A 26,165-nucleotide genomic window follows, 5' to 3' on the forward strand; every position below is an offset into this window, starting at 1 on the left:
ATGCAAAGCTGATTTTTTTTTTTTTTTATCAGCCATTACTCCAGTCTTTAGTGTCACATGATCCCTCCGAAATCATTCTAATATGCTGAATTTTCAATGTTGGAAACCGTTGTGCTGTTGCATAAGATTTCTATTTTAAATAAATGCTGTTCTTTTTAACTTTTTATTTATTAAAGAATCCTGAAAAAAAGAATCACAGGTTCCAACTAAATATTAAGCAGCAGCACAACTGTTTTCAACATTGATAATAAATCAGAATATTAGAATGATTTCTGAAGGATTATGGGAAACTGAAGACTGGAGTAATGATGCGGAAAATTCAGCTTTGCATCACAGGAATACATTTAATACATTTTAAAATATACACACATAGAAAACGGTTATTTTATTGAAATAATATTTCACAATATTAAATAGTTTTTCTGTATTGTTGATCAAATAAATGCAGCTTTGATGAGCATAAGAATTCTTTAAAAATCTCACTGATCATAATGCATGAAGAATATTATGCGAAATATTTAACAATATAACAATGTTTAACTGCTTTTATAGCAGTGTGAATTATGTTTTATAGATATGGAATGTCACATGTAAAATTAAATGGGTTATATAAAACAAAAACAACCCAATATTTTCAGATTTACTTTAGCTTTTAAAATGTTTTCAGGTATCTCACTGTTATGCGTTAATACATAAAAAAATATTTTACATTGAGCGTGCCATATACTGAATAGATTGCTGTAATTCTGGTCAAACATTCATTTGTCCATCCCATAGAAGACGTCTGTTGCCAGTTATGATGATGCTGATGAAGAGAACGAAGATGAAGATTCTGACATATTTGGAGGGTCTGATAAGGATGAAGATGAGCTCAGAAAGGTTAGTAGCTTTCCATTTCCTTAGCACCTCTGATATACTTTGCAAATTAGTATTATGGGACATTATCTTATTAAAATGTGTCAACAAAAAGCATAAAATATTCTGCATCCCATGTCTTTTAGGACACTGGTCTGCCATCCTTTGCTGATGAACTAGCAGCCAGAATCAAGGGAGACACTCCAAATAAGCCTGAAGCAGATCGCACATGTATGGTCACGAATAACATATTGATTTAATAGTTTTATTGTTTAACACATTATCATCTTTCCATTCAGCTCGTTTTCTTTCTCAAGTTTATCATATGCATGCACTTGTTTGTTCTAAAGCATTGTCATCAGGCCCATCCATCACCCAGAAGAAGAGTAAAACAAAGAAAGAGCCAAAACCTCAGGGTATGAGCGACTGTTCACTTCATATAGCATGTGCTTATCAGATCATGTTGCCAAATTGTGCAAAATGCACACTATCATTTGAAAGTCTTTCATGCTCGCAAAGGATGCATTTATTTCATTATTAATCTTATCATTATTATTATTATTTCCTATTTTAATATATTTGAATTTTTCTTGTCTGTAATGCAAGAATTGAATCCATACTTTATTATTAGTATTAATTTCTAAATGAAATAATTATCTTACTGACCCCAAACCTTTATAGTATAGTAGTGTGTATGCAAGAAATAATCAGCAGATGGTTATATATTTTTCGTTTTATTGAAAACTGTTATTGTTATTTTTTTAACCTCTCGCGTAATTGCACCATAGTTTCTTTCAAAAATGGTAGGAAATTGTAGCATATAGCTTGTCAAATAATGTCATATATTATATATATATATATATATATATATATATATATATATAATTACAGTGGAAGACGATCAGGATGAGATGTTCAAACCACCCAAAATGGAAGATGAGGAATACTCTCCATTCGGTGGAAAGGGTGGACTTTTTAGTGGAGGAAAAGGCCTGTTTGATGATGACGATGAGGTTGGTCAATAATAATGTAGGAATCATACAGAAGCATACAAGTACAGCTAGAAAAAGACATGGTTGTAATCATTCAAGTCCAGTCAGTTTATATTATTTGTTCCTCAGGGAGATCTGTTTTCTGAAGCTCCCAAACCTGAACCAGTGGAAAAAGAAAAGACTGTAACCCATGCAACAGGTAAGACTTAGTAATTCTCACCGCTCTTTGCTCTTATTCTGTTGCCCATTTAAACTCAGATGTGGGTCAGACCTACTTAATACAGTTGAGGTCCAACGTTTACATATACATTGAATCTGCAGAATCTGCAAAAATGTTAATAATTTGACCAAAATAAGAGGAATCATGCAAAATGCATGTTATTTTTTTATTTGATACTGACCTGAATGAGATATTTCACATAAAATTTGTTTACATATAGTCCACAAGAGAAAATAATAGTTGAATTTATAAAAATGACCCTGTTCTAAAGTTTACATACACTTGATTCTTAATACTGTGTTGTGAATGATCCACATCTGTTTTTGTTTAGTGATAGTTGTTCACGAGTCTCTTGTTGGTCCTTTTTCAGCATTTTTGTGTATTTGAACCCTCTCTAACAATGACTGTATGATTTTGAGATCCATCTTTTTTTACACTGAGGACAACTGAGGGACTCTCATACAACTATTACACAAGTTTCAAACACTCACTGATGCTCCAGAAGTATTTTTTCATTTAGTACTGCCTTTTAAATGCTACAGGAGATAAACTCACATGTTTCCCAGAAGACAAAATAAGTTACATTTACCCTGATTTTCAAATTCAAAAAGTTTTGCTTCATGTTCTGCATCAGTGAGCATTTGAAACTTCTGTAATAGTTGCATACAAGTCCCTCAGTTGTCCTTAGTGCGAAAAGATGGATCTCAAAATCATACAGTCATTGTTAGAAAGAGTTCAAATACACAAAAATTATGAAAAACTAAAGAATTTGTGGGACCTGAAGGATTTTGAAGAACAGTGGGCAATGTGGTCATTTTTCTACATGTAAACTTATGTGAAATATCTTATTCAGGTCAGTACTAGATAACAAAAAACATGCCTTTTTCTATAATTCCTCTTATTTTGATAAGATAATTAACATTTCTGCAAGGTGTATGTAAACTTTTGACCGCAACTGTATTTCAAACTCAGGACACAAGCTCACATTCAGATTCGTAGAACCAAGTCCCACCCTACATTTTAAAATTTTTCAATAATCCATTTCACTTTGATGTACATATCAGTATTATACAATATCAGTATTATACTGATTGGTCATTTGTGCAGTATTGAAGCCAAATATTATCCAATGTTTCAGGCAACTGAAAGTAATTAAAATTAATTTATATTTATTTATTTGTTTTCTAAATAGCCATTTATAATACATGGTTGACTGGGGAAATTATTTAATATAATTATAATCATTTAATTTTTATTTATTTATGTATTTTGCAATTAGCCATTTAAAATAACTGTGTGGTCAGCGCATCGACACACATCGCCGTTGCGCTCCGGGCGTCCCGTGTTCGAATCCCAACTCGAGGTCCTTTCCCAATCCCGCCCCCTCTCCCACTTTGCTTCCTGTCATTACTGATCTGTCCCATCATAATAAAGGCAAAAATGCCAAAAAAATCTTTAAAATAACTGTGATTAAAAGAAATATACAAAAAAACTATACAAACCAAAAAAAACATACTACAAAAAAATCTGTGTATTTATGTATTTTATAAATAGCCATTTAACAAGCGTTGTGTCAGGATCTCTCTCTCTCTCTCTCTCTTTTTTTTTACTATAATGACTTAATGGCTGTACATTATCTTTTCTCTTTGTACATTCTGAAACCCACTATGTGTTGACATATAAAAGCTCCTTTACATAATAATCATCTTATCCTTTTCATTTGCTTTTATAGAGCCTGTTAAAATTAAGAAAATACCCACTGGTGCTGTCTCCATTTTTCCTGGTAAGCATTAACCTCATTTAATTTGCATGCTCGCACACTATTTTGCATAAAAGTTTTCTGTAGTAACTAATGAGTAAGATATTTTCATGCCTCTTAGCCACAGAACGCAAACTATTTGGCTCACCAAATGATTCAGACTCACTAGAAAGCAAAGACAATAAGAGTCCAGTGAAGCCAGCTCCAAAAGTGCAGGCAACTCCAAAACGTGCCTCGGTGGGAGGCGGGCTCTTTGATGATGAAGACGACGACGATGACTTCTTTAGTGGGAAGACACCTAACAAATCCACTCCTGGTAAATCTCGAATCATTTGTCCTGTAGTATGACAACTGACTGTCTTTTCTGGGGAAGCTTAAAAAGTGTATTTTTATGATCAGGACAAGAAAAGCAGATGCCAAAGAAAACAGTAGACCTGTTTGGGGGAGCTGATGAGGAGGAGGATGATGATGATGATGAAGGCGGAGCTATCTTCGTTGGGAAAAACAGTGCTCTTCCCCAGCAGGACAAAACAGTCGAGGGGGAGGAGGAGACACGTCCTCCAGAGAAAAAGGTGCTTTTTAATCATCATTCTTTCATTATGATTGTTGTTATTGGGTGTATACTGAATGAGTTTGCTTGCAGCCTCCTGCTGGTGCCATTTCAATGTTTGGGCCCGGCACTAAAAATATACTGGAGGGTCTTAGGAAACGCCAGCCTTCCACCAGTGAAGAGTCTGCCAAGTCTGAAGAGGTAGAAAATGTTCAGTCCCTATTGTAGCATTTATACCTGCTGTGTTAATTGTTATTTATTATTTTTGCATTGTTTTTGCAGAGTGGACCTCCTCCTGAAGCAGTCAAATCTTCACCTGCACTGGAAGCAGCAGAGAAAACGCATAGCAAGGGTCTTTTCTCAGACGACGAAGACTCACAAGTATGTAATTTTTCTATAGTCATGATACAGAGAGCCTATTCTCAGTTTTACAGTGTATTTAAATCAGTGCTGGGTCATAAGTGACCCTGGTCCACAAAACCTATAATGAGGGTAAATTTTTAAATCATAAAGCTGAATAAATAAGCTTTCCATTGATGTATGGTTTGTTATGATACAACAATATTTGGCCGGATGCAACTATTTGAAAATCTGGAATTTGAGGTTGCAAAATAACCAAAACACTGAGAAAATTGCCTTTAAAGTTGTCCAAATGAAGTTCTTAGCAATGCATATTACTATTAAAAAATTTAGTTTTTTTAAGATTAAGATATATTAACAATATTTACAGTAGGAAATTTACAGAATATCTTTATGGAACATGATCTTTACTTAACATCCTAATGATTTTTGGCATAAAAGAAAAATCGATAAATTTTGACCCATACAATGTATTGTTGGCTATTGCTACAAATACACCTGTGCTACTTAAGACTGGTTTTGTGGTCCAGGGTCACATATATTTAATATTCAAGTATTTCTGCAATGATTTCGCTGGCGATATAAAATAAAGCAACACTGTGAATATTGCCGTTAATACACAATATTATATATTAGTAAATTTGTTTAATTTAGTGTAGCATATTAGTCAATCTGGTAAGGATTCAGTAGACTGATTTTGTAGCCACTTCTTGTTTCATGAATTACAAGTATTAATGTTTAGCATAAAACCATTTTGCAGGCAAAAAAGTGTGAATCATTGTTTATGTAATTACTCAAAATTATTACTAAAATTGATAACAGATGTTTTAAAATGTACATTTTGATAATATTCAAAATAATTGTTTTAGTTATATCACTCGACCTTAAAAGGGATAGTTTACCTAAAAATTTGGGATGCACGATATGAAAATTTTTAACCGATACGATAAGTCCTTCTTGTGGCCGATGCCGATAACGATACCCAATACCTTCATATTTTTATATGATAATTTTGTGCACCCAGGAGAATACAAAATCTAAGATGAACTAATGAAATTTATATTATATATCTGGGTTTAACAATCATAGCAAACATCAGTCCTGACTCTTCAAATGTTTTTATTTTTTGTGTAAGGCACCACAATTCTAAATAAAATAAAATGCTTTGACATTTGTCAACCTGGAAAAAATGAAAAGTGCATCCTGGACTAACGTCACATGTCCAAATGTCTGTGGTAAAGATTACGTGTAGTCCATTCTTATTGATCCTATTATGAATGTGTGCAGCGACCAAATCGTACAAGGCAGGGAGTGAAACATCAGAATCGAGATAAAAACATCTCAACTTTTCAGAATTCCGCAAGTGCAACGCAGGTCATGTGACATGAACCAACCAATCAGGTTCATCCTTTCATTAATAACATTGAAAGCACTGGCAAGGTGGAGAAACATCATAGCTGTACAGGAATAAACATTTTTAAATAAATTTAATAGCAGAGCTACTGCAAGCGATTTTTAATGCTGAAAATCCGTTTATCCTTTGCTGAAACTTCCGCATATTTATGGAGAGCGCAGGTCATGGTTGCTTAGCAACGGCAAACGCCACGGGAGCGCAAGCTACAGAGCGCTTTGGAAAGAAAGAGAAAGCGGTGCGCCTAGTGTTTTCCACACGTTTTTAGGTGCGACATGTGACCGGCCCCTAAAACAGTTTCACCACGATGACGACCTCTCAAGTGAGATACAAGATTTGTTGTGTTAAAACTTGATGGCTTTTTACCTTCTCTCAGAATCCTTGCTAAAAGTGTTGCAAATAGCAATAGCATTGTCCTCCTCTGCCACCGAGAAAAACTTCCAGACCGGCGAAGACGATGATGATGACACAGATGATGACGTATTAAACGCGACAAAGTCCGAGACTCACTACAGTTTACAGCTGCAGTCACTTGCACTCGGAAAGCAAATGAATCTCAGATAAACCAGACTGATTGATTGATTTACCAGCAAGAATACTTTATCAGATCGGGTTTCATTTATTTATTGGAGCAATAAAAATGACGTAATTTTTACCCATATCGGTCGATAATATATCTGTCCGATAAATATCGTGCATTAAAATAAAAATTACCCCATGATTTACACACCCTCAAGCCATCCTAGGTGTATATGACTTTCTTCTTTCAGAAGAATACAGTCGAAATTGTATTAACAAATGTCCTGGCTCTTCCAAGCTTTATAATGGCAGTGAATGGCTGTTGAGATTTTGAAGTCCAATAAAGTGCATCCATCCATCATAAAAAGTACTCCACACATCTCTGAGGTGTTAATAAAAGGCTTTCTAAAGCGAATCGGTGTGTTTTATGTAAAACTTTATAAACCATAAACTAGGTACAAGTGAAGTTCCAGCGGATGACGTAGGCGTAGCATAAGCTCCTGTGAGAATATGCTAGTCTCACAAGAACCAAGTTTTGTTTACAGCAAAAGAAAACCAGTCTCCTCTTGGCTTATTTTAAAATACTCTGACATTTTTCTTTACAAGTCATTGTTTTGTACTTCTACTTCGTGACCAGTGTTTTGTTTCAGTCTTTTGTGTTCGTTACTGTGTTTGCCTACGTCCTACGTAATCCGCTGGAACGCTAGAGATTACGGTTTTTCAATATGGATATTTTTCTTTAAAAAAAAATGCATCGATTTACTTTAGAAGGCCTTTATTAGCCGCCTGGAGCCGTGTGGAGTACTTTTTATGATGGATGGATGCACTTTATTGGACTTAAAAATCTCAACAGCCATTCACTGGCATTATAAAGCTTGGACTAGCCAGGACATTTTTTTAAATATTACTCTGATTGTATTCGTCTGAAAGAAGAAAGTCATATATACTTAGGATGGCTTGAGGGTAAGTAAAGCATGGGGTGATTTTCATTTATAGCTGAACTATCTCTTTAATTACAAACTGACTCCTGATACTTGTTATTGATGTTTTTGATTATTTTAAAGCTATTCGCAAGTGAGACTACAAGTAAATCAAAGCCTACAACTCAGAACAAACCAAGTAAAGCGTCGCTCTCAATATTTGATGATGAAGAGGAAGAGGTGATGTTAAGCAAACCTAATTTAAATAGATGGTAATCTAGATATATTTCTATTCAGTTGTTTTCAACAAGTCTGTTTTGATTTTTTTAGGACCTTTTTTCATCAACACCAAAGTCCAAGTCAGTTCAGGTCAAAAAAACATCTCTTCAACCCAAGAAACCTCTATCCAGTACTCTCTTCAGCGATGATGAGGTATTTGTGTGTTTAATGCAGAGTAAACCAGTCAATACAGTTTACTCTAAAAATACTGTACAATGTTGCAATGCAAAAAGTTTATACTTTTTATCATTTTTATTCGTTAAATCGATAATGCATGCTGATATCACATGGCGGGGCACAACAATTGCTTTGTCCTCATATCAGGATCAGTGGATGAGCTCTAAGCCCAGCAAAGAGAGCCTGGAAGTGAAGCCGAGTGGGATGAAGTCAAGTGTTAGTGCCCCCTCCAGGCTACCCAGTGTCAAAACACCACAAAAAGATGGCCTGTTTGATGATGATAATGATTTGTTTGCAGCCACAAATGAGTCAAGGTTTGTAGATCTGTGATCAGATAATATACTAAAGAAGTGAGAGAAACAATAAATCATTATGCTGTAAAGTTTTTTTTTTTTTTTTTTTTGTCTATCCTTGCAGTAAGATGTCATCTCAGAGAGTATCTCTCCTGTTTGAGGATGAAGATGATGATGAGGACAAAGAACCTCTTTTTGGCTTCAAAACACCTGCAAATAAAACGACTCCTGAAGCGAAGGTAAGTGTCCATATATTTTTAGTTTATTTCTGTGATGCAAAGCTACATCCAGTCTTCAGTGTCACATGATCCTTCAGAAATTATTCTAATATGCTGATTTGCTGCTCAAGAAACACTTCTTATTATTATCAGTGTTGAAAACAGTTGTGCTGCTTATTATTTTTGTGGAAATTGTGATATTTTTTCCCTCTGACTATTTGTTTAAAATAAAAAGTTCAAAAGAACAGCATTTATTTGAAATCTTATAACATTAAACATGTATTTACTGATACTTTTGATTAATTTAATATGTTTTTACTGAAAAGGTATTCATTTCCTAAAGGAGAAGTTCACTTCCAGAACAAAAATGTACAGATAATTTACTCGCCTCCTTCCTTATCATCCAAGATGTTCATGTCTTTCTTTCTTCGGTCATAAAGAAATTGTTTTTTGAGAAAAACATTTCTCTCTGTAGAGTGGACATCTATGGTGCCCATGAGTTTGAACTTCCAAAATGCAGTTTAAATTCAGCGTAAAAGGGCTCTAAATGATCCCAGCTGAGGAAGAAAGGTCTTATCTAAAATGAGAGAGAAGTTTTCGACCTACCCTAACTGTCTTGAACCAGAATACAAAGAGTACATGCAGAGTTAGACAAGATGAGCATTTGAGATTAAAAAGTATATAAATTGTTCTTTTTTTAAATAAAACAACCGATCGTTTCGCTAGATAAGACCCTTCTTCCTCAGCTGGGATCGTTTAGATCCCTTTGAAAGTGCAGTTAAACTGTAGTTTGGAAGTTCAAACTCACGGCCTCCATAGAAGTCCACTATATGGAGAGAAATCCTAAAATGTTTTCCCCAAAAAACATAATTTCTTTTCTTTTTGTTAGTAGCTAAAAAAAGCTTTATGTTTCAGGTTTCTGGTGCTTCCTCTCTGTTTGAATCTACGGAGGAGGAGAATGTGCCTAATGTAGCAAAAGAGAAGATAACAGAGGAGAAAAAGTCTGTGGAGAAGAAGCCTGTGGAATCCATTCCATCCTCTGACGACAGCACTGAGATTAAGAAGAAGCCGGTAGGAGCAGTAAGCCTTTTTGGTGGGATCGATGTATTAGCAGACAAGCAAGACACAAGTAAAGTAAGTAAAATGTTTACAAAATAATAAACAAAATGACAATATACGTACATACATTGGAAGTTTTTGAAAGAAGACTATTATGCTCACCAGGGCTTCATTTGTTTGATAAAAATAATATAGTAAAAACATTAATTACAATTTAAATGACTCTTTTATTGTAATATATTTTAAAATGTAATTTATTCCTGTGATAACAAAGCTGAATTTTCAGCAGTCTTCAGTGTCACAAGCCTGGAACACATAAGAGGCTTCACACATTCTTTTATGTTGAAAAACATTTCAAAAATGTATTCCAAACTTTTGACTGCTAGTCTATATAATATATCAAATTAACAAAAAGCATAAAATAAAATGGCAATAAATATCGACAATTACAGTTGTGGACAAAATTATGAGAACACTAGTACTTTCACCAGTTAAAAAATGGTTTTAAATAGGGAAGCACCGAATGTTCGGCAAACGAAGTTTTGCTGAATAAGCGAAAAGGCCGAATAAATTATACCGAACAATAATGTGACGCTAACAAATAGAGGCACGCACTAATGCAGCAAACATGTCGGCAGTGTGGAAGCATTTAAAACTGTCAGAGAAAGACGCAAAAATCATTACAAGCACCGACAGCAAGAGACTGTTTAGTATCGCGTCGCATGTCTTCCATGAGAAGAAAAAGGGGTGGCTTAAATCACAAAATGGCCTTAAAACATTAGAAAGTAAACTACAGAACGTTATGTTGTCTAATACACGCACAAATTGTATTTATTCTGACAGCTCTGCACAAGCTTGTTAATCAGGGTTCAAAGTCCAATGCGCAAGGGAAATCTGCGCTGAAACAGCGTAATGAGAATCATTCATAAATCTACTCCTGTCAACAAAAGTAGTATTCTTGCAGGTTCCCGCCAAAACAAAAGTCAGCATTCATAAATGTTAGTATTGTAATTTTACTGTTGTTCTGTAAAAAAAAAAAAAGTAACACAAAAATAATGATAACAATCATTACAACAGCTCTATTAATACATTTATTATAACATTCTCCTTTGCTCAGCAAGGCTGCATTTATTTGTACATTAAAAAACACATGCCTGATTTAAAAAAGATGTCTTGAATATGGCCAAAGAATATTATTTTAACTTTGAACTTTTTTTTTAAACTTATTAATTTTCAATTGTGTTTTGTTGGTAGGCTATAATGTCTACTAGAATGTAAAAAAAATCAGTGTTAAATAAATATTTTTAAATTGTTTTTTGTAATAGATTTTTTTAGAGATGCTCCGATCAGCATTTTTGGGGCCGATCATGATCTGCCGATTGCCGATCACTGCCGATCACAGAATGGCAGGGGAATGGGAATCTTTGATCTATAATCTAGCAGAGTTTGCACCATTTGTAGAAATGAAACTAACTCTAAATTAACTATATTGAAGAAAAAAACCCTCTAGAAATAGGCTACAGTCAAGATCTTGAAGAACCACCAAGTTAGGGTTGGAGACGGTAGTATCGTGTATCGACAATAGTTAGAGATATCGCCAGTTGCTGATGCCTTCCCTGCTGAAAAAAACAGCATATGCTGCTTAGGTATGTTTTGGTGCTGGGATGCTGGTTTAAGATGGTTTATGCTGGTCCTTTGCTGGTTAATGCTGGTCCTTTGCTGGTTTATGCTGGTCATGTTGCTGGTCAAGGACCAGCATTAACCAGCCAAAGAACCAGCATGAACCAGCAAAGGACCAGCATAAATCAGCTAAAACCAGCATCCCAGCAACAAAACATATCTAAGCAGCATATGCTGTTTTTTTCACCAGGGTTTGACGATAGCAAGACGGTTATTATTATTATCCGTCAAAAAGGCGCCTAACTTTAGCGATGCAGTGCAGAGAGTCGGTTCTAGGATGCTTCAGAAACTTGTCGTGATATAAACACACGCATAGAGTGGCCACGTCGCCTTAACGCGCCGCATGGGGTAGAGATTTATTTATATTAAAGTGCACCTCGCACTAGACTAGGCTATGTTCTTTGATAATGTAAATGTTCTTTGCTTGTTATTTGTAGCTGCTTTTTAAGATGATGTAAGGATTATATTATCCAGCATTGCAGTCATTAGGATAAAGGTAGTAAAATGTGGTTTAGGCTGAATTAAATTTGATATATCAGAATCTGTCTGTATATAGGAAACATAAACATTCACCTCAGTAACATCTATGCGTTCATTAGAATTACGATGCGATAAAATGGCGCTAATACGCACGTGAATTACACACGCACCGTTTCTCCTCATTCTATATGGACTGAACTACAACATGAACTGATGACAACAATCAGACATACAGCGGTAACATTATTGCAATATGACGGGTATAGAAAGATACATTCATTTACATTCAAGCACGCACATTCACCACTCAGAATGAAACCGAAAGTATACTTTAACTTCTCCGGCAAAACTACAGTCAGCGCTCTGTACACGCACAGCTTAGTCACATGCCCAATAACAAGACTATCCTTACAAAACTAATAAAGAATTTAGTACTCATGTTGCATGTTGCCACTGGTAAGCTCCGCTCTGCTGTTGTTTACCTAGGCGCCGTGTATGCACGTGTGAAAAAGTTGCGAGAGTAATTTACGTCAAGTGATCGGCTTTTTTGATCGGCGCTTTTGGGGTTCGCCGATCAAGCTATTTTTAGCCAATATCGGCCGATCATGATCGGTTGCCGATCAATCGGAGCATCACTAGATTTTTTTCTTTGAAAAGCAAGACAAAACTGTAAAAAGCAAATATTGGCTATTTAATTTATGCAATGGTGAAAAAAAATTGGCAAAATACATGGGGAAAAAACATGAAAAACCGTGTTTGTAATCGGCTGAAGGCCCAGTGTGTAATTTTGTTCGGCTTCGGCCAAGAATTTTCAAATCGGTGCATCCCTAGTTTTAAGTCAGTTATTTCTATCTTTTTCGGTAGTGTGTCAGTAGGAAATATCAGTTTACATTTACAAACATTCATTTTGCCATTAATTGTAATAATCCAGTGAGTCAGACAACAGCTGCAACACAGAGATCTGATCTCATCATCATCCAGTCTGTCTGTAATGACATAAAGAAACAGAACAAACTGAGACCGACTAAATCCAGAAGAACTGTGGCAACGTCTCCAAGATGCTTCAAGAAACCTGTTTTAGTTTTAGGTACTTTTGTAAAAATGCTGTAAAATGAGGATGCAGTCAAAAAATATGTCATAAATTAATTTTCTTTATCAATTAACTTCTATTAACTAAATGAAATGAACATTTGGTGTGACCATTCTCTCCGTTTAAAACAGCTTTTGCACTAGGTGCACTTGCGCATAGTTTTTCAGGTAGCTTTGCAGGTAGGTCTCTTGAAGCATCTTGGAGACGTTGATGACTGGACGATGATGAGATCAGATCTCTGGCTGTTGTCAGACTCCTTGTGCAAACACAAATCTCACCGGATTATTACAATTAATGGAAAAAATAAATGTTTGGAAATGTAAACTAATATTTCCTACTGACACACTACAGAAAACCACTTGAAACCATTTTTAGCTGGTGACGATACTAGTGTTCTAATAATTTAAGAACTGGAGATGGTCTCTTCCACAGAAACAGACTAAGAAACAAGAGGAGATTGCTGATGGTGATGAGCTGCAAAAGGAGGGCCCGCCACCCATGGAGAGCAAGGGGACCAAGCCCAAGAAAACAGCACTGAGTCTTTTTGATGATGATGAGGATGATGATGATGATGATGATGATGACGATGACAATGAAGATATGAACACCGATGAAATAATTCCTGCTCCTAGCACATTCAAATCAACAGAAAAGAATGCAGTAAAGGTTAGTTGTTTCAGATATTCACTGTTGTTAGGTATGAATTTGAATGATTGATAATTGAATGCTATTTATTGATTTTGCTTGTGATCTCAGGATCATGGCCCCCGAATGAAGAGCACAGGTGTGTTCCAAGACGAGGAGTTACTTTTCAGTCACACGCAACAGAGAGACAACGATCCTGATGTAGACCTTTTTGCCACATCTCCTAAACCAGCTGTAAGTCTGTACTATGATGAACTGTTTTGTAATTTTATCTACACAGCTTTTTTTTATACTGATGGAGGTATTTTTATTTTACAGGTGCCGTCTCAGAGCTCTGTAAAACCAGTTGTACCCACACTGTTCGGAGAGGATGATGACGATGACCTCTTCAGTACTGCAAAGCCTAAAGCTCCTCCGGTACCGTTTGTTCCCCAACTTGCACGTTAATAGATTCTGTGTTTATGTAAAAGCTTATACTTTATAATTGCTTGAACTATGTTTTTCACATACAGAAAGTACCTGAGAAGCCCAGCAAACCTAAAACAACTGAAACGGACAAATCAACATTGACCTCAAGCAAGGTATACTCATATGCTCTGCTACTTTAATTTATCTTTATTTAACAAGAGAATATTTTTGTGAAAGCAAATCTGTTTATATGTAGAGAATAGATATGTAAAAATATATGGGTCAAAAACGTTAAGATGTCCACGTCAAAAGAAATTTACAGAAGTCCATAGGAAGCACAGTAGTATGCGTTCTTAAGGTTTCAAATACGTTTTTGGAGAATACAATTTTACATTTTTTTTTGTAATTCAGTGTAACACAATATTTATGTACAAATTCAAACAACAAGCTTATTCTGACATGTACATATTAAAATATATAAAATAAAAAGGGAGCATATTCAATTTTATTGTGTTTTAAACAAGTAAAAAAATTCTTACTGACAAATGGGCAAAACCTAGGATAGTGGCAAATTTAAAAAATGTACTAAATGTTCTAATTAGTTTTTGAGTGAAAGTAATTTGTTTTTTAATTAGTGGTGGGCCGTTATCAGCGTTAACGTGCTGCGTTAACGTGAGACTCTTATCGGGTGATAAAAAAAATATCGGCGTTAATCTATTCTCAAAGTTGGGTTGGGAGCTGGGTCTAAACTACGTAAGCTATGATGACTTTCACTTTGATATTTTAGCGCGGATGACGTATACCTAGTCGAATTGCACTGTAGGGGGCGAGAACGAGTCTTCAACTTCTGTGAAATTACCACATCAAATGAGACGTGCAAACATGAATGCAGTTATGAAGCCGCTTCAGGGCAGGTGCGTGCGTTGCTAGACCCTTTTTACTGGGGCACGTGCCCCAGTGAAAATCTGCTGTGCCCCAGTAAAATCTCAAATTTGAGTTATAATTTACTTTGATAATCCCGAAATAAAGACATTAAACTATATGCAATAACTGAATTGACGCTTCTAAAAGCAACGCAGTTTAATCGAGGACTATGCACGCAGATAGGCTATCCATTCCCGTGCGCGTCTGTGTATTTAATGGCAACGCGCACGTCGTGCAGCCTTTTGCGCAGAAGTACTTGGTTACACAAGTTTGTATAGGTAATTATGTTGTAAATGCAATTGTCAAGCAGTTTGTGATGCATTTTGGAAACAGGAGATGAGCGCCTGATCTAATGCGCCACCTGGCCCGTTCTCGAAGACTTACTTTTAGTCATTATTTGGGTAGCACACATATTCTGAATGCCTTCAGCAGAATTCAAATTAGCCATTTTAATCTAGATTAATCTAGATTAATTCCTAGATTTAATCTAGATTAAAAAAATTAATCTATGCCCACCCCTACTTTTAATATGTCATAAATTGATTTTTGTTGTAAATATGCCTGATAAGATTGTAACACGAATGACATTTTAGTGGGTATCTTCTGTAAATTAGGGAAAAATGTATGATATTTATTTTTTGCTCAGAAAAACAAAAATGAAATGAAATTAATATTTATTTTGGAAAAACAACAATTTAAAGCACAATTGCACTTACTGTTTTTATGCTTAAACCCTTTTTCGTCTTTGACCCATATATTAAAAATAAAATGCATTTATATTTATGTATTGACATTTTATTAAAAATGTGTCATTTTATTTTAATTTTTATAAAAAAAATTTACCATGTATAAAACATTATTTGTGACATTTCCAGAACCTGTTATAGTGGTTATTGGTTAACTTGCATGTAACTGATATTATTTAATCGCACAGGAGCCTACAAGCCCTCTAAAATCTAAAAAAACCTCCTCACGGATCGGAGAACTTCAAGTAACGTTTTTAAAAATAAAATCTCTATACTTTCTATGCTCTATTTCTCTCATTGTGAAAACAGTGTTTTCTGTATTTCTATATGTTTTGTACTTTGTCCTCCTGGCATGATTATTCTCAAAGTCAAAGAAAATCTATAATCTTGCTTTTCATTGAGCAGTTTTATGATTTACCAATGCCTGCCAACTATCTGTTAAAAGTCTGCAAACCATATATAAATTCTTGTCTGTTAACATTTTCACTGTTTCTGGTATACCAGAACATCTGTAGCTTTGCCATAACATTGTTTCTCTCTATGCCAATGCTGTAAACCATTACTGCACCAATAGGTGCTGTTTACAGTGTTTGCAAGGCAGCAGCGTATTGATATTTACCACATAACCAACAATTATGACATTGACCTGATATTCGCATACTGAATTTTGATTTCTTTCTTGCATCACTTTAAACATTTATGCCATCTTGACTTATTGACGCAGACCTAAAACCTAGATTTTACTCTATTCACTATTCTGTTGCTGCCTTGCATGCACAACCATGTCTTTCAGGAAATGCAAATCTAGTGTACTTCTAAAATAGTACAAAACAGTTCCTCTCTGATCTTGGCATGAGAGCAAAGGGCACTGTGTGTATTGATTTCAAGTTTTGTCACAGATTTAAAGACCTGTCTGTTTCTTCCAGGCCAGCTTAGCTGTCAACCCTGCCAGCCTTCTGCCAGGCGCTGTGCCACGGATTCCAGGAGCTGTCAGTGTAATCCCTGGCCTGGCACCCGCCTCTTTCCCTGCAGCTGCCAAGCCGCTGCCAGCTACCGATGCGATCCCTGATCATCGGCCCTCCAGTGAGGGAGGGGTGAGCTTTGACTCGCCAGTTCAAGTCAGCACGCTACAGAATGCTAACAAGGTAGGTCAGACTGAGGTATGTATGTTTTATAGATGTCACAAAATATTGGTTGTGTGCCATTGCACTAAAAAACTGCTGCTGTTGGTGTAGTGTGGTGTTAGTTTAACATCCTGTTCTTTTGGTCAGGTTTAAGTTAACTAACATGAGTAAACAATTATTACAATATTAATCTTTGTTAATGTTACTTAATGGAAGTTATTCATTGTTAGCTCATGTTAGTTCTTAGTGCATTAACTTATGTCAACAAGCACAACTTTAGATTTTAATATTGCATTAGTAAATGTTGAAATTAACATTAAGATTAACTAAGAATAATAAATGATATAGAAGTATTCTTTATTCTTAGTTCATGTTAACTAATAGTAGTAGTTAACTAATGAATCTTATTGTAAAGTGTTACCTGTGTTAGTGATGTTGATTGCTGTCTTGAGAAACTACATCAGAATTATTGTACTCTCACCTATAAGCACAAATCAAGAAAATATAACTCGCACACATGGTGTATTTTCATCTTGTTTTCTGATTTATTAATCACATAAATTATAAATCACTCTTTACATTATGAAAACAGGGAATAACTTCTTTCAACAGTTAAAAAAAACAAAATATTTTTACTTTTACTTAATTCATATAATTGCAAATTATTATCATGTTTTTTATATTAAAACAAACAAAAAAGACTGTATCGTTGCAGAAAGGTTGTGTAAGTGTATTTATTAGGAATCACAATCACAAACAATATATAGGGCCTTATGAAATCCATTTTATTTTTTTCAAATTCCATTTTATTTTTTTTCCAAATTCCATTTTTTCCATTTAAATTTTTCTGGATTCTGTTTTTTTTTCTCCTTTAATTTTTTCTAGGCACTTTACCTCCTTGTTACTCCACATTTGCCCTCTGCTCATTTTGTTTCGGATACACCACTTGTCCCCTTCGTGAAATTATGTCACATAGCGTCTTGTAATAACTTACTGTTTTTGGTCCTGGTTGCGTTCATATTTTATTCGAACCACACCAGAATTAGTTTGGAAGCAGACCGGGACCCATCTTTTTAGCAGTCTTGGTCCACTTGTTTGGTGCGCACCAGGGTTCGGATGGCAGCGTTTACACTTACTCAAAAGAACCGCACTAACAGAGCAATTGCACTAGAGTTTGTTTTAATTGAACCAAACATGACAAGTGTGAACACGCCCTTAATGGTTAAATAAAAAAAACATTAATCAAAAAGCATGTCTAATTAATTAAAATCATGAAACATACACAGTTTAACAGCAATTTATTACAATTTTAAGAAAAAATAAATTTATAAATTTAAATTACATTTTTTGTTCAGTTTAAATTGAATCAAATTGTGTTTTATCAAAATAGTGTTTTCCATTCATTTTCTGGATTCCATTATTAAAATTTTTTCTGGTAAATAAATTCTGGTAAAAAAAATTGCTCTGGTAAATATTCCTTAAATATAAAGTTTTAATAATAATTTTAGTAGTAGTAGTAGTATCATTACATTAAGTAATATATTTCTGTCACAGTTTATTCAAGTTAATCTGAACGGGTTGCTGTGAAGACCTTTTAAGCTTCTGTTTGTATATGATATGACCATAGTTTTTCTCTAACAAAATGGTAAAATGAACATGCAGAACATGCAGGATTCATATTAAAATAGTCTTTTGTGGCTTATTATTCACAGACACTAGTCCAAATTGCATTTTGATTGAAGTGTACTGACCTATTTTTGATTTATTCATCCCAATACCAATTTGGACTGGATTCCACGATTCCGTCCACGTTTTTTTTTTTTTTTTATCATAGGGCCCTAAATATAGTCGAAACCCATGATTTATTACAGTTTATCACTGAGAATGCTTGGCAGTCTGTATTTCTATAGGTTTATATTTTTTTCTTCTTTTTTGTTGAAGAAAATATAGACAGATTTTGGATATAATAGTTTTAATGTTTGCATTTTTTTGTATTACTACATTTTTGTCTCAATGGCAATATTACATGTTCATATAGTCACAGCTAGTGTTTAAAGGATACTTCGAATGCCCATTTTCCACAACTTGGTATGATTCTTTAGGGTCTTCATGAAATGTCTGTAAAATACTTTGGTTAAAATTTCTCGATGGTCTTGTAAAACAACACCCTTTTTACCTGCTCTGTTCACAGGGACCCTTTTCGGTGCATGCCTCTTTAAACGATAATGAGCTTTGCTCACCCTGCCCCCTCTTTTTTGTGTGTTCTGTGGCATGTTACCATCAAAAACAAAACTAATGCACTGCATCCTCAATGGCTCTGATATCCAGAGAAAATCAAATCTTTTTTGTTTTACACCCAACTACAAAACGCCTGCATTGCTTACGAGACATTGTTGTCACTACAGCTGCTTTAATGTGGAGAAAATATCGGACAGCATACATCTGGCTGACGGCAGAAATATGCTAAAATGGGACAGTCCGTCAGCGGTCGTGGGCGGGGCCTGAGCAGTATAAGATCATAAAGCTCAGAAAATCCAAATGCTTGATAATTGAGACTGTTTAGGTTTTTGGGGATTAAAAAAAAAGGAGTGAATGGATTTTTATTTTTGTAGGGTGGTTGTGTCTACACACTGCTAAGACACATTTATATGCAAACACCATGTAAAAGTGAATTTTGCATCTGATGTCCCCTTTAATGATGTTGTTGTCATCTCATCTTGTCTTTGTTTTTGTTTATAGTTTTTGTTAACGAAATGAACACTAGTAGAATGTCCAATCACTGGCTTTTTTCTACTGCAGGGTCGGGCTAAAGGCGCAGTGCGAAGGCGGCCGCAGACAAGGGCAGCAAGACAACTTTCTGCACAGCAGTCTGAGGAAGCTGTTGGTGAAAGCACCTCCATACAAGAACCAGTTATGGCTGCTTCTCTCCCTACCTTTAACCCCGTTTCAGTGCGACCTTCAGCGCTCACTATACCTGTCAGCACGCCCGCTCCTGCCAAGAGTCCCGATGAAGCAGTCAGGCCAAAGAGATTCCTCGATTCTGGAGATGATCTGTTTGGTTCAGATGATCTCTTTGCAACAAAGCCTGTTCCATCCTCAAAACACAAAGCTAAGACCCCCGAGGAAGGCCATAAGAAAGCCTCCAAGACAGAGGCCATCACAGTCTCGAAGAAAGACCAGGCTTCATCTATTTTCGACAGCCATGAGGATGATCTTTTTGCCACAGTGAAACAGAAGCCTGTCCAGAAAGCCAAACAAATGTCCTTCCTAGATGATGATGACGATGATATTTTTGGAGCAGGAAAGAGTAAAAGCGCAGATAGTAAGAACTCAAAAGCAGAGGCCAGCTCTGCAAAACCAGACATTTTCCAGGTAAATATCAAAGATTCAGTGTTACAAATCAGTTGGGTAGTTCACTTGCTTGCCTATTGACCATAAAATTAATGTTCACAGGATGAAGTGAAAGAACCTCCCAAGACCCAGAAGGCGGCTAAGGAAGTGTCTTTGGATGCAAGTTTGTTTGATGATGTTGATATTTTTGCTGATTTGACTGGCTCCACAAAGCCAAAAGAGAAGAAAGCAAAGAAGAAATTGGAGACTAAATCTATATTCGACGATGACATGGGTTAGTTATCTCTGCAAAGCACTATTCACTATTCAATCTTACCTACAGAATTGGTGCAAACTGCTGTCCCACAACTAAAAAAAAACACATTTAAAAATAATTTAAGTATTCAAAACTTAGATGTTTATTAAGATCCTTCTATTATCTTTTGAAACCCACAGTAATATTTAAAATATTAGTACGCTTAATATATATATATATAAAATCATCGTTTATTGGGTACTTTCCATTGGGAGGTGGCTGTCCCAAACCCTAACCCCTACATATCAAATGATATTGAATAATATTTTTTTTTTTTTATATCTTTTTGATTCTTTTAAAAAGTGAAGTTCACAAAAAAATTATTTTATATTTTCTTTGTAAATTATGAATGTAAAAAATAAAACCTGTCCTGCATTTTTTATGTCCCTACCAAAACAGTGTATGTTTTAGTCTATTGGCTGAGACTGATTTGACCTAAACCCATAAATTTATGATCAGGAAATATTCCTGTGTCTCTCTCTCTCATAGTTACAAGGTGTGAGTAGATAGGTCTCAACAATTTGAGCTAAATGTGTTCAAAAGTCTGTGTGTAACTTTAAGGAACGCCACTACCGAACACCTTTTTTCTGCATTTAAGCACACTTTTTTGGGAGTTATTTCATAACAATTAGTTTTTATGTGTATACAACTGTTCAGAACTGGGCTAGCTAGGTTTAAAAGTATCTAAAACTGTCATTACCGAAACAGTCACAACTGAAACATTTTGTTTTTTTTGGGTATTATCCCATAAAATAGTTCAAAATTCTTAAATGAGTTAAAATTCTGTAATGTGATGTGGTCGCTAGCAAAACATTACTGTCATTACCGAAAATGTGCTGTCACTACCAAAACATGGGATGTTTTGTCAAAAATAGAGTATATTGAATTATCACCTAAGATTTTATGATAGTTTTTGGTCCAATGTATATTTAAACTAATGACTCCGTAACTTCGAAATCAGTATGATCAACTTTTTGCCATTTACAAAGAAAAATTAGATTCAAAATACAACAAATCTCATAAATTACGCTTGAAATTTTGTAAAAATGTAAATCTAAAAATCTAATAAAATAGTAAAATATATATATATTTACAATGTAGATTTAGCTAAATCTTAATAGGTCAATAGTCTAATTAAATTATTATTACTGTGGTTCAGTAGTGACAATTTTGGGGAGAGGACAAATATTCCAGAACCTTCTGAAAATACAATACGAGAATTAACTGCACAATTACTAGAAATGTGTACCTTGGAAAGTATACAGTTTGCATACATTCCAACTCTGGCTTTGGACCAATTCTGTAGAATGGCCCATAAATTTTATCCTAAAAGTTATGCATTTTTTTATGAACACTAGTTTTGAAGGTAAATGTGCTCAACTTGTAAACAATAAAGACACACTCACAAACGCTTACTGGTATCTGCTGTTTACTCTCACCTCACAGATGATATCTTCTCGACTGGGACCCCAAAACCAACGGTGAAGCCGTCCTCCAAGTCTAAGAAGAGCCAGCCTGCCCAGGATCCTGTCTCAGCTGTGGAAACTGGCAGCAGTATTTTCGATGATCCCCTGAATGCGTTTGGGGGAAACTGAGTCTCTTACATAACAGCTATTTGTTTAACTCTGTAGCGATATTCATGGCCTAAATGAAGGTAGATGTAATCTAACACTGTTAATAATTTAAACTCTAATAGGTAAAAAAAATAGACAGGAAAAAAAAAAGATTGTAAATCTATTTACCTCTATACCATCTGTAAAGTCATCTGATTGGTAAATGATGTAGCGGTCATCAAATGGCATTGACATTTGCAACGGTTTATGTGTCTTTTATTAGCACTTTAAACATGAGAATTGTCTGGTAAGGTATAAAAGAAGAGTTGATCGAGACTGGAGACATTCCTCTTACATTGTCAACTGTACAGCGTTTCATTTTCCAGTGTGGTGCCATAACTCTAAGCCTGTGCGCCAACATAAGTGCTTTTGTTGTTGATGTTTTTATAACTTGAACTTGTGTTGCATGTGAAATGATTTTTGGAAACTAAAGGAAATATATTTTATGAAACCTACTGAACGAGTCTGAGTGTTTGAATTCAAACGGGCCAAACTACAGCTAATTCCAGGGTAGAAGATTTAATATCTTGTTTTCAGTGTTATACATTAAAATGCAACCAGATACAAGCAAATTGTTGTTTGACGCTGCCAGGGTGACCGGGGTAACATCCGGGAGATAGAAAGGGGAGTCGAGAGTATGATCCCGCCCCTTCTGCATTACCATTGGACGAGCGACTCTTTTTTTCTCCAACGGCTAATGTCATTCGTTCTCCTCACTGTCAATAAAGAACATCACAATAGGCTGCCTCCTTTTCAGATTTTTGTATTCTGTTTTAATGGGGCCTTTGAGCCGCATAACATCGAAACAAAAGCGGTTGTCCGTGGCTCGAAAAAATAAGGTAACGTATTGGCGTGAGGAAACGACAAATGTGGTATAATATTTTGTAAGCATCAACGGCATCCGCTAATAGTTCGTCGGGCTGCCTGTGTCGCTTTGCTAAACCAGCTAGCCGCTACAATAGAATTAAACCACCTTTTATTTCAGTTTTCTGTCGGATAACAGTTCAGAGAGTGTGGAGTCGGTTGCGTTTATCTTTAGGGGTAACTATTTAGTTTTTGGGGTGTGTTGTGGCTGGGACATCAGCCAGGACTCTTTTTGATCCAGCTGTCCCTCCCTACAGATCTCATCTGATGCTGTCAAGGTACGATGATAAATAGGTGTAACAGTTACAGGACGACTATCGTAAACTTCAAAGAAGCAAGGTCGATTAAACTTCTGGATACTTCTCTTATTAGTCGACTTTTGGCGAGGATAAGTTATAAAAGCGTCTTTTGTTGCTTTAAAGACACTTTGTGTTGTTTAGATTAATTGTAAATAAACATTCTGAAACACAACATCTATTACCATTCAGCATAATAATAATAATTCAGCAAGTAATAGATCTAGATAGATAGATAAGCAGGCAGATAGAAGTATTATTTATTACTGTGTAGTATCAGTATGTAGTATTAAGTAAAAAAAATATATATATATTTATATATATATATATATATATATGTGTGTGTGTGTGTGTGTGTGTGACCCTGGACCACAAATTCAGTTATAAGTCTTTTTTTAAAATTGAGATATATACACATTTGGTCGAGATACAACTAAATCTGAAATCTGAGGGTGCAAAAAAACAGAAAAAAAAAATCTAAATATTGAGAAAATCGCCTCTAAATGAAGTTCTTAGCAATGCATATTACTAATTAAAAAATAAAATTTTGAGATATTCACAGTAGGAAATTTACAAAATATCTTCATAGAACATGATCTTTACTTATAGGAGTAGTTCACTTTCAAAAAAAAAAAAAATACAGATAATGTACTCACCCCCTTGTTATCCGAGATATTAATGTCTTTCTTTCTTTAGTCGTAAGGAAATTATGTTTTTTGAGGAAAACATTTCAGGATTTCTCTCCATATAGTGGACTTCTATGGTGGCCCCGAGTTTGAATTTCCAATATACAGCTTCAAAGGGCTCTAAGCCATCACAGCCAGGGAAAGAAGGGTCTTATCTAGCAAAACAATCGGTTTATGTTCTAAAAAAAAATACAATTTATATACTTTTTTTTAACCTCAAATGCTCCGGGTGTACTCTGTGTAGAGATTAAAAAGTATATAAGTAAATGTTTTTAGAAAATATCCAAGCGTTTCACTAGATATGACCCTTCTTCTTTGGCTGGGATCATTTAGAGACCTTTGAAGCTGCATTTACACTGCATTTTGGAAGTTCAAACTCAGGGGCACCATAGAAGTCCATTTTATGGAGAGAAATCCTGAAATGTTTTCCTCAAAAAACATAATTTCTTTACGACTGAGGAAAGAAAGACATGAACATCTTGGATGACAAGACGGCGAGTACTGTGATTGTTTGTTCCGAAAGTGAACTACTCCTTTAATATCCTAAATATTTTGTCATAAAAGAAAAATCTATAATTTTGACCAATACAATGTATTTTTGGCTATTGCTACATACATATATTAATACAACTATTCTTATTCTCCACAGCCCAAAGCTTCCTGCATGATGTGTTCCTGCTGTGACGGAGGCGACATCTCAGCCCTCACTCCTCCACCTTGGACAGGGTTCATTGTTGTCTCATCCTGAGCCCTGTCCTCTCCAATAATGACTGACAAGAGGAACCCACCGTTTTTCAATGATGACAATGTAGGCATGGTGCACTACAAGCTGCCCTTCAGCGAGACCATGGAGCTGTTCATTGAGACTTTGACAGGGACCTGCTTCCAGCTGCGCGTCTCTCCGTTTGAACAGGTCGTCTACGTCAAGGCCAAGATCCAGAGATTGGAGGGTACGTGTCCTCTTTTGACTCATTTCACAGCACACACTGAATGCTCTATAAATGCTCAATGATGAATAACAATGACATTACACTCGTTTGGTGCCATGTGACATGGTAAATTTAAGAAATTAGAACTGTCATACATGCTGTTTTACACTACAAAAGCTCAGAAGTTTTTAAAAAAAGCTTCTTCTGCTCACCGAACCTGCATTTATTTGATACAAAGTACAGCAAAAGCAGTAACATTTTGAAATATTTTTACTATTTAAATGTTTTCTATTTTAAAATGTGATTTGTTTCTGTGGTTTTAAAGCTGAATTTTTAGCATCATTACTCCAGTCACATGATCCTACAGAAATCATTGTAATATTCTGATTTGCTGCTCAAATTATTATTAATATTATGTTGAAAACAGCTGAGTAGTTTTTTGATGAATAGAACATTCAGAAGAAAATAGAAATCGAAATCTTTTGTAACATTATAAATGCCTTTGTCATTGCTTTTGGTCAATTTAAAGCACCCTTGCTAAATAAAATGATTAATTTCTATCATTTCTTTCCACAAAAAAAGAGAAAAAAATTATACTCCAAAAAGCTTTCGAATGGTATAGTGTATAATGTTACAAAAGCTTTTTATTTCAGATAAATGCTGATCTTTAGATCTTTCTGTTCTTCAAAGAATCCTGAAAAATGTACTCAACTGTTTTAAACGTTGATGATGATGATAATAATAATAATAATAATTGTTTCTTTTTTCAGCAAATCAACATATTAGAATGATTTCTGAAGGATCATGTGACACTGAAGACTGGAGTAATGATGCTGAAAATTTAGCTTTGATCACAGAAATAAATTACATAAAAAATGTATTCAAATACAAAACAGTAATTTTAAATAGTAAAAAAATTTCAGTTTTTTGCTGTACTTTGGATCAAATATATGCAGGCTTGGTGAGCAGAAGAGACTTCTTTAGAGGACATAAAAAAATCTTACTGATCAAAAAGAAAGTGGTTGGATAATTGAACATCTAAAATATAGAATGTAGAGCATCTATATAAAATATGTACATATATGTATTTTAGTTTAAGGTGTTACTCTCCTTACAAAATGCATTAATACCCTATTGTTCAAAGGTTTGAAGTAGGGATGGCGAAAACTAAAAAATTTCTTGACCGACCACCGAGCCTCATTAGCCGGTTGAAACCGGTTAACCGATTAGTTTAATATGGTACGCTATTTGAAATAACAGCCATTTCGAGCCGCGCCTGCAATTTCGCAACTCTGTCGCATCTCTCTGCCGCTCTGCCTCCCGCACACACACACACACACACACACATGTTTGTTTTTGTGAATTGTGGGGACATTCCATAGACGTAATGGTTTTTATACTGTACAAACAATATTTGCTATC

The 26,165-nt window shown here is 35.1% G+C and overlaps 3 protein-coding genes across 5 annotated transcripts in view; all 3 read left to right on the top strand.

The window, feature by feature from the left end:
• The window catches only part of alox5a (arachidonate 5-lipoxygenase a), a 15,286-nt gene extending 14,171 nt beyond the window's left edge, over nucleotides 1-1,115 (top strand). The window contains exons 5-7 of the mRNA XM_073834647.1: nucleotides 575-590; nucleotides 778-879; nucleotides 1,002-1,115. Coding sequence (XP_073690748.1) covers nucleotides 575-590; nucleotides 778-879; nucleotides 1,002-1,115 — 232 coding nt within the window. The remainder of the gene's footprint in view (nucleotides 1-574; nucleotides 591-777; nucleotides 880-1,001) is intronic.
• Nucleotides 761-22,423, top strand: washc2c (WASH complex subunit 2C). 3 transcript variants are annotated; one of them, XM_073834153.1, is made up of 24 exons: nucleotides 761-879; nucleotides 1,002-1,086; nucleotides 1,206-1,271; nucleotides 1,747-1,868; nucleotides 1,977-2,046; nucleotides 3,800-3,850; nucleotides 3,948-4,142; nucleotides 4,226-4,398; nucleotides 4,470-4,577; nucleotides 4,659-4,757; nucleotides 7,731-7,826; nucleotides 7,917-8,018; nucleotides 8,190-8,356; nucleotides 8,460-8,574; nucleotides 9,469-9,687; nucleotides 13,295-13,528; nucleotides 13,619-13,741; nucleotides 13,826-13,924; nucleotides 14,020-14,088; nucleotides 15,774-15,830; nucleotides 16,512-16,730; nucleotides 19,509-20,081; nucleotides 20,163-20,334; nucleotides 21,802-22,423. In XM_073834153.1, the coding sequence occupies exons 4-24, from the start codon at nucleotides 1,767-1,769 to the stop codon at nucleotides 21,948-21,950; spliced, it is 3,192 nt and encodes a 1,063-aa protein (XP_073690254.1). In that variant the 5' UTR covers nucleotides 761-879; nucleotides 1,002-1,086; nucleotides 1,206-1,271; nucleotides 1,747-1,766; the 3' UTR covers nucleotides 21,951-22,423. The 3 variants fall into 3 exon arrangements, with proteins under 3 accessions (XP_073690254.1, XP_073690256.1, XP_073690255.1); XM_073834155.1 differs by lacking the exon at nucleotides 15,774-15,830; XM_073834154.1 differs by lacking the exon at nucleotides 1,206-1,271.
• A 265-nt stretch (nucleotides 22,424-22,688) lies between these two features.
• zfand4 (zinc finger, AN1-type domain 4) overlaps nucleotides 22,689-26,165 on the top strand; it is a 30,522-nt gene continuing 27,045 nt past the window's right edge. Inside the window, exons 1-2 of the mRNA XM_073834156.1 lie at nucleotides 22,689-22,807; nucleotides 24,464-24,764. Of these exons, the coding sequence (XP_073690257.1) occupies nucleotides 24,581-24,764 (184 nt within the window). The 5' untranslated portion in view covers nucleotides 22,689-22,807; nucleotides 24,464-24,580. The remainder of the gene's footprint in view (nucleotides 22,808-24,463; nucleotides 24,765-26,165) is intronic.

This window comes from Garra rufa, chromosome 2 (assembly GCF_049309525.1).
Source record: "Garra rufa chromosome 2, GarRuf1.0, whole genome shotgun sequence".
NCBI classification, from domain to species: domain Eukaryota; kingdom Metazoa; phylum Chordata; class Actinopteri; order Cypriniformes; family Cyprinidae; genus Garra; species Garra rufa.